The 12,826-nt window shown below is 35.9% G+C and overlaps 1 protein-coding gene across 2 annotated transcripts in view; it reads left to right on the top strand.

The window, feature by feature from the left end:
- The window catches only part of SLC12A7 (solute carrier family 12 member 7), a 290,856-nt gene that overhangs the window by 206,767 nt on the left and 71,263 nt on the right, over positions 1-12,826 (top strand). For both annotated transcript variants that reach the window (XM_051969803.1, XM_051969802.1), the window contains exons 2-4: positions 9,674-9,768; positions 10,522-10,644; positions 11,419-11,565. In XM_051969803.1, coding sequence (XP_051825763.1) covers positions 9,674-9,768; positions 10,522-10,644; positions 11,419-11,565 — 365 coding nt within the window. The remainder of the gene's footprint in view (positions 1-9,673; positions 9,769-10,521; positions 10,645-11,418; positions 11,566-12,826) is intronic.

Here is a 12,826-nt window from a genome sequence, read left to right as displayed (position 1 = left end):
GAAGTCACGTAGTATAAATCCAGATTTAAATCTCTTCTATAATAGAGCCAACATGTAGTGGTCAAGCTGACCTCCAGTGGAAGAGTAATCCATTCCAGTTTTAGAAAAGTCTAGATTTTTCTTAAATCAAGTTGAGAGTGGCTGTTGAGGCCTCTTATCAGCTCTCCAAAGTTAATCAACTTAGTCAAATATTTTGCTTTAGTGGAGGGTTAGAAGAGAAGGAAATTCAATAGACATTGAATAGGATGAATCTAATCAAAAATTAAGAGAAGATAGAGCTGCTCAATTTGTATTCTTTCTATGTTCTTGGTCAACAGTGACCTTTAGACTGGAAAGGACACCTCAGAAATGACCGAGAGAGATGCAAACAAGCCAAGCAGGGATAGTGTAAGAAAGCTAACCCTTAACTGCTCTAAACGAGCCTTAAGTTCAATAGGCTCAGTCAGATAAGGACCATAAACTAAGGTGATGAAATAGATTTTGAGGAGTGAGAAGAGCTACAGGATTTCCCTGCCTAATGTCAAATATTGCCGCTATTGTCAAAGAAAGTAGACCGCAAAGGCCAGTGGGCTTTTAGTGGGCATTTAGCTGGAGTTGACAAAATCTTTTGATAAGTCTTTCATGGACTAAACGTGGTTGAGTTATAGAAATGGACTAGGTAGAATGCATTTAAGGGGAAGTGGACTAGAAAACAGAAGAGTAGCCATGGATATGATGATATCTTATGGGGAGACCAGGAAACTATGATTGGCCCTGTGCCAGGGTTTTATCAACTATCTGCATGAAGGCACAGATGGGAGGCACAGCAAATTTATAGATATCAAAATAAGAAAGGATAGCTAACATTAAATAGTAGGGTAAAGATTCAAAAAGTTCAACAGGCAAATCTTGGATAAGTTGTCTTCTTGGCTAGATCAATAGGTTGCACACTTACAGTGGATGAAATCAGCTGCTTTAGTGCAAGATCCAAGGTAGCTGACAGAACAGAAGAGAGGCTGAACTCAGTATAGAGATTTGTTTTGTTCAAGTATACACAAATTTTTAATAGTAATATTGTTTAAAGGAGGAAAAGGGGAGACAGAAACTAGAATATCAGTGTAATCTTTTAATTTATAAATGTGAATTTAAAATCCCAGAGAATGCTTTGATTCACTAGAAATAAGAAATCTAGATACTGGACATAATCAAGAACATTTGATTGGGAATGTGGATGAAAATGTCAGGTTTCGCATTATGCTAGCCACCCCCCACCCAGGATTGTTCCACAGAGCAGCTAAGCTTGCTGCTGCCCTCTGCTGACCATAATGAGGGAGCCATATAAGGGAACATGTCTCCCTGCTTGCAAAATTTGTCATTAAAGTTAATTGTCATCAGTTTTTAGCACATGAAGACCAAAAAATTTCCTCACGACTCAAATGTAGGCTCTACTCATCTTCCCATTTTACAGATGGTGAATTTGAAAGGTCCCAGCCAAGATCACACACTAATCTATTTGCATCTCTGTAGCCTGCTCTTTCCTATGTCAGTTGTTCTACTGTGGGCATTTCCCACCTCACCCCACCCCACTTGTGTCATGTAGTATAAATCCACCTCAGGTAAGAGTCTGTTCCATAAGAGAGCCAACATGTGGTCAAGGCGACTTCCAGTAGAAGAAGATCCATTCCATTTGAGATGTATCTAGAAAAGAAAATGATTGCAAAGAGCGATCCTCTAAATCATAGGATTAGTTCCAGCTAACCTACTCCCTTTATTTTTATTGTTGAGCAAATTGACGTCTAGAGAATTTAAGTGACTCACCTAAGCCCACTTAATGCATAGAAACCAAACTGAGATTAGTACGGCCTCTGGATTACTACTCCGGTGGTTTTATTATTTTAATATGCTATTTCCATGAATACCTTTGCTTCTGGGGCACTGGGTGGCGCAGTGGATAGGATATTAGGGTTAGAGTTGGAGCTTGGACAGAAGTTCCTTAATGCCTGTTTGCCTCAGTATCCTCATCTGTAAAATGGGGAGAACACCTGTTGATCCAGCGATTCCAATACTAGGGATGTACCCCATTGAGATGATTAATTGAAAAGTACTATCCAGAGAGAAGACTATGACGACTGAATGTGGATCGCAGCATCGTATTTTCATATTTTTATTATTTATGTGGTTTTTCTTTCTCATTTTCCCCCTTTTTTATGAAAATATAAAAATTTAGAATTTTAGGAGAGAATAAAGAATTGCATAATCTAAAAAATGCTAAAAGCATTTGTGTGTGTGTGTGTGTGTGTGTGTGTGTGTGTGTGTGTGTGTGTAGCCTTCATACACTTATCTGTGTGACCTTGGGAAAATCATGTTTCCTTTAATAGCTGTTTCCACAGCAGTAACATAGGACCACCTAAAGGAGGAGAGAATGTCTAGCAGAAGATTAAAAGCATCAGCAGCTTGCAGAATGATTAGGATTGAAAAATTTAGCTTTCAAAAGGCCATTGTTTATGAATGTTATAAACATCAAATAAAATAAACACTTCCCTATAATACAGTAAAATAGAAAGGAGATTGAAACAAATCTTTCAATATCATTGTTTATTAAACTTATTAAGTGGTAAATGGCTATAAGGATCTGAAGAAGGTGGGGAGTGAGGAGATGAGGGCAGTTTGGAGTTTGGAGGAGGACAGAGTTAAGTGAAGGTTTAAGACTGGGCATATCTTGCCATGTTTGTTGGCAGTGAAGAGCCAGTAAATAGAGGGAACATAACAAAGAAAGAATGAGTGATGTGAGCTCCAGATGGGTTTTGGGATTAAGGTTGTAAGTAGCAAGCTTGGCCTTGACAAGGAAAGGAGCCACCTATAATTCAGAAGGGAGGGAGAAGGGCAGATGGGCAATAACAGAAGAGTTTTGAAATTTGTACTGAGGGACCTGAGGCTTAGAATCCTTTCCTAAAATTAATGAGCTGAGCCCCTGAAGACTGTGGGACTTGAGAAGGGGAGGTCTGAGACCTTCCAAAATAATATACCTTTCCTCTCTGCAATACTATATAGACAGTTTATAACAGGGTCTCGAAAGCATTACAAAATTCTGCCATACTTTTAGAATAAACAAAGTTAATTTTGATCAATTATTATACAAAAAGACTCCAATGTCTTATTGTGATTCTCCATAATGAGTATTCTGTTTTTTAATTTTATTTTTATTCTGAACTTTTTTTTGAACAATTCCAAATTGCATGTTCAATGTATGAATAGAAAATGAATAGAAAAAAGGATTATACGTGAAATTGCAGGTCTCTCTCACATTGCTATCCTTTTTTTTAACTATATAATTTCAGTCTGTACATTTTAAAGTTATTCTATATCTCAATACTTCTTAGTCCTTGTTTTCTTGTCTATATGTATCATCAGTGGCCCTCTTAAAAAATATCTTATTACTTGTCCAGTTACTTATCTCCCCCCAAATTCTTATAACACTTACAACTGACGGTGTAAAAATGTTGAATATACATCTGGCACTGAATCATTACCTTAGGGTGGGATTCTAACAGTAATCTTGCTTACTATGTATTTGCTGTGGCCACAAACCTCAATCTGTCATGGTAGGTAAGGATATATTTTGTGGAAATTTGGGTAGATAACTTATAAGGGTCTCTTCTATTGTTAAAATTATTAAAATATGCAGCGTTCCCTAGTTCTCCTTTCTTGAAAAGTATGATTACCCTTCCCTGTCATAGTAATTGAAAAGAAAAACATATATGTTCTTTAAAATTGTACCTTATTTACTGAAGTCTTCCATGTGTTTTTTTAAACTTTTATAACTTATTCTTTCCCTTCTCTTCCTCCAATACCATCTTCTACATCTCATTGTAGCTATAGCTCTGAAAAATTCCTTTTATTTGCAGTCAAGTGTAGTGTAATAATAAAATAAAAAGCTTTGTATTACAAGACTAATTATAAAACAATTTTTTGTTTAGTGCAAGGAGATGAGAACTGAACAAGACAGGGACTGGCATTGATTTTTTCCTTAAGTAAGTTTCTTACCCTTTAGGGTGATGGCAGGACATACAGAATTAGTAGTTTTAAACATAAATGTGAATAGGATGAACTCTCCCATAAAACGGAGGTGGATAGCAGACTGGATCAAAAGCCAGAATCCTGCAATATATTGTTTACAGGAAACATATTTAAAGCAGGGAGATAGATACAGAGTAAAAGTAAAAGGCTGGAGCAGAATCTATTATGCTTCAGGTGAAGTCAAAAAAGTAGGGGTAGCCATCCTCATCTCAGATCAAGCAAAAGCAAAAATTGACCTAATTAAAAGAGATAAGGAAGGGCACTATATCTTGCTAAAGGGTAACATAGACAGTGAAGCAATATCAATATTAAACATATGCACCAAGTGGTGTAGCATCTAAATTCCTAAAGGAGAAGTTGAGAGCTGCAAGAAGAAACAGATAGCAAAACTATAATAATGGGAGATCTCAACCTTGCACTCCTAGATCAAGATAAATCAAACCACAAAACAAATAAGAACAAAATTAAAGAGGTAAATAGAATATTAGAAAAGTTAGATATGATAGATTCTTGTTTACTTCTTTGTGGAGATAGAAAACTAAAACTTATTAGCTCTAGTTTCTGCTTAACAGGAATTATTGCTTCCGTTATCAAGACCAGACCTTATATATAGCTAGAAGGTATCACTTCAAGTTTCACTTGAGTGGGGATTCTAGAAATTCAATATTTATTCTGTCTTATTGTCTATCAGAAGTATTCCAATTCTGTTACCGTTATTTCAGTTGTCTCTGAAAATCTTTGGGGTTTTCTTGGCAGACGTATAAAAGTAGTTTGCCATTTTCTTTGCAGCTGATTTTACAGATGAAGAAACTGAGGCAGACAGTTAAATGACTTTCCCAGAGTCATACAGCTAGTAAATAAATGTCTGAGGCCATATTTGAATTCTTTTTGATAATACATAATACTGAGGGAGCTTTAAGATAAGAATGAAAGGAGCTTCTTAAAAACAGTCAAAGGTTTATTAACTATAGTCTTGGTGTTTAGTAGCAGAATCATAGCATTTTGGAGCTAAAAGGAATCTTAAATGCTAAGATCAGATCAGTCATTTTTATAGGCGATCCCATAAATGGCTGGGAGAGAGAAAATGAGTTGTTCGTTAGACTTAGCAGTAGAAGAGAGAGGCCTAAAAACTAGATCTTTGAGTACATTACCTATCCAGGGTTATTGCTCTCATATTCTGTAGCACATCCTTATTGGATAATACTTAAGTGGGTATATGTCTTTTTTGAATATAAGAATACATCATTATTTCATCTACCCATCAAAAAAGGCCTAACATTGTAAATCCATGTGAACAATTTGATCAAGGTTATATGAAAATTGCTGAGGCGGAGAGGGTTAAATTTTTAAATATTTTAAATTTAAAAAAAAAAGTATTCCCAATTGTTGGATTAAAGCATGGAACTAGTTTGAGTCTTAGACAATTTTCATTATCAGAGTGAATTTTATTATTATCAGAGTGAGAAGTTTTAGATTAATTCCCTCAAAATTATTAGGGTATGTAATTATGTAATTTTCCAGGCAGAAGTATAAATCCAACCCTTAACATTCATTATAGAATGTCTTTGTTCTCCTTGTTACTGGTTGCCAAAACATTATGGAAAACATGTTAGAAGAATGAGAAAATTTATCTTAGACAACCCAAGAGTTGCTGAAAATTTAGAGAGCGCCATAGTGCTGGGCATGGAGTCAGGAAGACTTAGATCAAATCCATTCTCAAAAACCTTGTGACTCTGGCAAAATCACTTAACCCTGTTTACTTCAGTTTCTTCATGTGTCAAATGAACTGGGGGAAAAAATACAAAATATTCCAGTTTCTCTACCATGAAAACTCCAAATGGGGTTACAAAGAGTTAGACATAACTGAAAATGACTGAAAAACTCTTGAGCAGCAGAATTATAAACTATTACCCTTAAGTCACTCGGATTTTACAATCTCGGTTTGATTCTTGATTCCTTTCTCTTGCCCTACATATAATATTCAGTTGCTATTATCTTATACTTTCTACAGGCATAACCCTCTTACCTTCAGTTTCTTTTTCCTACTCTAGTATTACTGTAGGCTGTCACTCTAGTCTACTTCGCCTCTTATCAGGATTATACCTACAGCTTCTTTCCACCACCATTTTCCTCTCAAATCCATTCTTCACAGATTTCCCTAAGTTCAGAATAAGATAAATTAAAAAAAAAAATTTCTTCACAGTCTGTTGTCAGTACTTTCCACACTTGGTTCTTTTCTAAATGTTTCTTGTGTTTGAGACCTTATCTTCTTGTGCAAAAAGTCTGTCTGGCACCCTTGGATTTTCTTACCCCAATTTTTCTACAGGAAGTCTTTCTTGATTCTTTTGAGCTTCTAGAGACTCTCCCCCCAAAAAGCAAGTATAGTGAACTGATCTTGAAGCCAGAAAGACTTGAATTGAATTCTTACCTCTGACATATACAGATTCTATGACATTGGACAAGTCAAGTAACCTCTCAAAGTTGTAGACTATTTTCCAGCACTATACAGAGGTACCCATGTACATTGGTAAAGAGAGTTTCCTCATCTTAGACTTTCCCTTATTTTTGCCGTCCTTTAAAATCTTTTGTATTCCACACTCCTCATTCTGATTCCCACCTCCACCTCAGCCTTAAGGACTGGGATTATTTCACTTTTTCTTCTTTTTATCTCCAGTGCCTCTCCCTTTGTAAGGATTTAAAATGATTGACTTGTTCTGCATTACCTTTAGGCCAGAGCTGTGAGATAAGTGTTGAAGGGTAGAGAGATGTTTTCAGTTAACTTAAGGGGAAAATACTTTCTGGAAAAGCTGCTTTACAGTGGAATACATTACCTTAGGCAGTAGGGTGGGTTCCCCTTTACGGGATTGTTCCTTCCCAAGAGGTGCAGTGACATCAGCAGGGTGATGTCTTGACTTGCCTGTAAGTTGGATTTAAATGAGACAGAGTTGTCATCAACCTTACTCTTACAAAGCCATCGGAATCCATGATTGGTGATGGTCTAGCCCTTTACTGGAAGTTAGGTATATATTAAGGATGTTCTTGTCAGGATTTTTGTATAGGTTGGACTGTATCCAGCTTTGGAATTGAATCTTGAGTCTTACTTTATCTGTCCTTAAAATGGGAGTAATATTTATACTTTCCTGTTGTGATCTTTTTCTTCTCAAAACGCAGCCAGGTGATAAAAGTTCAGATCTTTTATTATCTCCAATATAGCCCAGTTAGCTTAGAGGCCTATCTCTCTGCTTAGTTCCAAGAGCTCTTGCCACTTTGTCCTTTGCTTCTGCCTCTGCTTTCTTCAGCCTCCAGAGCCAGCACCGCTCTTCATGTCATTCCGGTGAAATCTCGACTTGTAGCTTCTTCCTCTGAAGAACTCCCTCGACTGGCCCATTGAAGCTCTATTTATGCTCAAGAGAGGGATTGTGGGTTTTCTCCCATAGTGCTCTCTGGCCCAAAAAGCTTCAAGGGAGGTGTGAACTCATTGTACTCCAATGAGTAAAGGTGTGAACACAAGCCTTGTATTAATTAGTTCTACTTAGTACCTTGTTTCAGGTTCTGCCCAAAATATCTTCTTGTAAGATTAGATCAACTCTAATTAGTTAGCAGTTAGTAAGGATTCCAACACTTTCCATCTCACAAAATGAAAGAAAACTATAGGATGCAAATAGTTGGTCATCTATATCTGGGGGGTGCGGCGCTAATGAAATGCACTCTAGGAACTGTGACCTTGGAAACTTAGTTCAGTGGTAGAGCGTTGGCTACTTCTCTATAAGTGTCTAAAAAGGAGAACATTTGGACTAGGTAACTAGGTAACTTCTAGACTGCAGTTTCCTTAAGTGGAACTGATGAATAAAAGTGCCCTTCATCTAGAAAATCCTCCAAAGCACTCGAACCATATGAATCTCTGGGTTTCTTTCCTTCATTAAACACTGTATCCCTAGAGTGCTACGTTGGAATGAAGGTATACCATGTCTGACTAAAACAGGCTGGGAAGGCTCTACCACAAATAGTCCACATCAACATTTGGAGTGGAGCTGTCTCTTTTTTGTGCATCTTGTGCTTCTTTTGAGCCACTGCAATTCTGCTTCACTCTTAGAGCACAGCGCTCTCTTTGATGTTGTGCTGGGCAGTTCTTTGCCAGCATCTCTCATGCCGTGCGATTGAGTATAAGCCAGGAAAATGCTAGGTGCTTAATAAATGCCTACCAGTCAGTGATGATGAATTAAATACCTGGATACAGAGAGCACTATGCTACTAGGGGGAGGGCAGAGTTCAGATAAGGACAGTGGGACAATAGTCCCTGATTTTCTGACGCTTACATTATATTTTGCTTTTGACCTTTATTGACAGAACCTTACGATTAGGCTGTGTTTTGTAGGTCAGTATTATTTACAGAGGGACCCACGTAATAGATTCCTACTCCAGTTATTCTCCAGGAAACATTTGTTAGTATAACTTGTGCATATGTGTGTCTTTCTGTTGAAAAACAAAACCTATGTGAAATATATTTTTACCTATAAATTTTGGCTTCTCAATATTTACAACCAAATTTGTTGTTCTTTTTACTTTTTTAGGTCTCAACTTTTTTAAAGATGGTTTTTAAAGACTCTTCTCACGTGTTCTAAAGCATTTATGATTTAAGTACTGCACTAAGTGCTTAGTAGGAAAAAAACCCACAAACCTGAGCATAGTTAAAATCTGAATTCAAATCTAACCTCAGTAAGCTGTGGGACCTCAAGTAAGCTAGTTTGCCTCAGTTTTCTCAGTTATAAAATGGCAATAATAGTACCTAGCTCATGGGGTTGTGAAGACAAATGGAAGATGATGAGGCACTACATACAGACTTATTGCCTTGCTTATTTAAGTATGACATGCAGTAGAATCCCTGTGTAATAGCCAATTGTTGTGCAGACCATTCCTTCAGTATAATTATTTTGATGGACTTAACCTAGGTTCATACAACTAGTAGTGTCTGAGGCTAGATTTGAACTTCCTATGCACTGAATCTCCTAGTTGCCCCCAGTATAACTCTTCCTGTAGGTCTAGGCACCTTTCCCGTATTCCCCTTGCTTCCTCCAATACCCTTCCATTTAGCTCTTTCAAAATAACACACTGTCATGGAATATATCCCAGAGAAAGGAATTAGCTAGTTATCTACATGTAACAGGCAGCTGGGTGGCCAATCTATTATACTGTAGGTATATGGCATTGCAGATGGCCAGTAAGTTGGGTAAGTGCACAATAGAAAGAAGAATGGACCATATTGCATTTACAAATTGCACAGTGCTTTTAGCAACCCCAAAGCTGCTCCTTTTCACAGATATCCATCCTTTTTGTCTTAGTGATTAGAAATCTTGATATATCACATTCTAAAAAGTGGTAAATGTAGAGGCAGCTAGGTAGCAGAGTGGATAAAGCATCAGCTCTGAAATCAGGAAGTTCAAATCTGGCCTGTAACACTTAATAAAAAAAGTGATGGATGTGGTGGGTCTTGAAGGGAATGGGGAGATATGTTTGGAGCATACAGTTTGGCCACAACTTCAATTAATACCTTTTGATTTACTTGGATTTTTTTCAAAATGGACTAATAGCAGACTTTTTTTCTTCCTCTTCATAATAGGAGATGGAACCCCTAGAGAAAATAGCCCTTTCATTAACAATACTGACATGGAAAGAGAGAATGTGTATGAAGGGAAGAACATGGCTCTATTTGAGGTAACTTGCTTTCTTTTATGTATGCAAATACAGTTAATTTGTACCAAGGGTATTTGTTGATTCTGATTTAGAAAGTAAATGTTTAAGAGTAATTTAAATGAATTTTTTCCCTTATATTGCTTTTCCAAGATTGTCAAACTGCATTTGAAGCTTATCACACATAAAGAAAAAAAGGAAAAGATAAATTCTACTCATAATAAACTTTTTTTATTAGCTATTTACAATCAGTTATGAGAATTAGAATGGTAAAATTAGCAAAAGTGTGTATATTCAGTAGTTGAGTAGTTTTTGCCTGTAAGTCAAAAGAGAGAGAGTGGCTACATTTGCCTTTCCTGAATTATCCTTTAAAAATTTTTAAAATTAAGCTTTCTCGTTATTGTAAATTGGGGAAACAGGGAGAGAAGGAAGGACAGAGTTGGCTTTCATTTGGTTGTTACAAGAGAACTATTGAATCAACTCCTTCAAATTGGTGTTATTGAAGGAAAAAGTTAATTTTATGCCTCCACATTTCATTGATAAGCATTAAAGCCACTTGGGGAGTGGTTATTTATTCATTTACTCAGGACAGGTAAATAATTATGCTCTGTAAATTGATGAGACTGATTTCCTTCATGGTGGTTTGTTCAATACATGTGAGGAGATTTTTTTCTTTTAAAACTACTGAAGAATTATAAAATACTGGTATTAAGTGGAAGTGTGCCTTCTTTACAGCAACTCAATTTTGTTATTGTTGTTATTTTCATATCCAAACAGGAAGAAATGGACAGCAATCCCATGGTATCTTCACTTCTTAATAAACTAGCAAATTATACCAATCTGAGTCAGGGTGTGGTCGAACATGAGGAGGATGAAGATAGCAAAAGAAAAGAAATTAAGGTATTTACATTGAGAATATTCTCCTTTTTCTACTTAAAAAAAAAAGAATACAAAGATAACTGTTAAATTAAAAAAGAAATACAACACAGAATTCTGAGAACAAAATCCAGCCAATAAGGGTATCCACCAAGGTATCTTTCAGTATTTATTGATATGTTATATTTGAAATTGCATGAGAGTCCTTAATGGATATAACTGCTAAGAAAACTTTCTTTGGTAACGCTTCTATTGTAAATTTATCTCTCAAGAAATAAAAGAGGGTGTGGATGTATTTTTATATAGGGTGTCCCAAGACTTAACTGCAGTTTAATGTGACTTTCAGGACATTTTATATTGTATACTAGCTTAAAGCTGTTTGACTTTGTCACAGAGAATGCTTTGTGTAGAACTAAACTGGAAGAAAGAATTCCCAGGAAGGTAACTTTTCTGGTGTATCTGTGTAGCCTTAATTGATGGGAATGTTGGACAAAATTAAATTTATAAACAGTCTGCAAATGGAAAAAAATGATCACACTTTAGATTCCCAAATCTTAGGACTTAGAATAAGCAGTTATTCCTAAACTTTATTCCTGTGCTATATGAAGACTCCTCAAATGAAACAGTACCCTCATTGGCCATCTGTCTTCCACAAGAACTTGAGAACTTTTAAGGAATTATGGAAATATTAAATTCCTTGTAGTTCCAAAGCCAGAAATAAAACATTTCTGGAGGGATTGAGATAATATTATTGATTGAAAAGATGATGTCTTAGATTTTATTCTCCTTCTGTTTCAGGCTCCACGAATGGGAACCTTCATTGGTGTATACTTGCCTTGCCTGCAGAACATCCTTGGAGTCATTCTCTTTCTGCGTTTGACATGGATTGTAGGCACAGCAGGAATCCTTGAGTCCCTCATCATTGTGTCCATGTGCTGTACTTGTGTGAGTAGTACACTGTCTCAATCATATTATCACACTCTTGAAATAGCAGAATGGTATACAATATGATCAAATGATAACCTTATAAGGAAAGCAGTCAAATTACATTTCTTAAAAAAACAATAACATAAAAAGTCCCAAGATTCACATTGCTAATTTAGGCTGAACTAGAACCTGTACTTGATATGCAGAGACCAAATTATCCTTTTGTTTATTTTGTGATTAAGCCTTAGAATCAAGCTTCTCCTCCCTTCTCTTCCCACCTCCAGAAAAGAGTGACTTGTTTAAGGTTAATAGCTGTGATGGGATTAGAATAGTCCTATACTGTGTAGATGATTGATGATAATTAAGTCTTTTCCTGAGTTAATGGAGTTCTGGAGTATGAAATTCCTCATGCATTTTAGATTTAAATTTCTCTATTTCATGAATTACAATACTAGAATATTTTTTTCTGGATTTTAAAAAGATGATTTAACCATAACCATTTAAAAATAATTATCCCAGTCATCCTTAACTACTTTGCCTAGAAGTGGTGAGATAGAACATAAAACAGTTCAGAATAAAAGTATATGTTATTGAAGTTCAGAGCTAAGAAAAATAACTGAAAACTTGATAATGTAAGTGTTATGTCAGATAGTTTGAATTATTTGAAAATCATTGTTGACAAACATTTTAGTCCTTTTGTATTTTTTAAAAGCCTGATCTATGATTCATGTTTTGAACACTTTATGTTTTGAGAGTGGTGTGGGGATGTTGTACCCTCTACTATATCTATGTCCTGTTGATGATTTGATGGATGATGAGGTACATGATGATTTCCCTCCTCCAAACAAATCTGAAATAAATTGTAACACATGATTGTTCTGTGGACATAATGAATCATGATCAAGTAAGTGTAGGTCAAGCCCTCAATATCAATATTGAGCTAGATTTTTGAAAGAGAAGAATTTGAATAATAATGGAGGATTATTTTAATAAATTCCATTTTAAAATGTAGAAATGCCTTCCCTCACAATATTCTTTTTTTTTCCTTTTTTTTAAATTATAACTTTTTATTGACAGAACATATGCCTGGGTAATTTTTTACAACATAATCTCTTACCCTCACTTCTGTTCTGACTTTTCCCTTCCCTTCCTCCACCCCTTCCCCTAGATGGCAAGCAGTCCTATACATATTAAATATGTCACAATATATCCTAGATACAATATATGTGTGCAGAACCGCACAATTCTCTTGTTGCACAAGAAGAACAATATCCTTCTT

This window comes from Antechinus flavipes, chromosome 1 (assembly GCF_016432865.1).
Source record: "Antechinus flavipes isolate AdamAnt ecotype Samford, QLD, Australia chromosome 1, AdamAnt_v2, whole genome shotgun sequence".
NCBI classification, from domain to species: Eukaryota; Metazoa; Chordata; class Mammalia; order Dasyuromorphia; family Dasyuridae; genus Antechinus; species Antechinus flavipes.
Note: the sequence above shows the minus strand (reverse complement) of the source record. Positions and strands in the feature narration are given on the sequence as shown.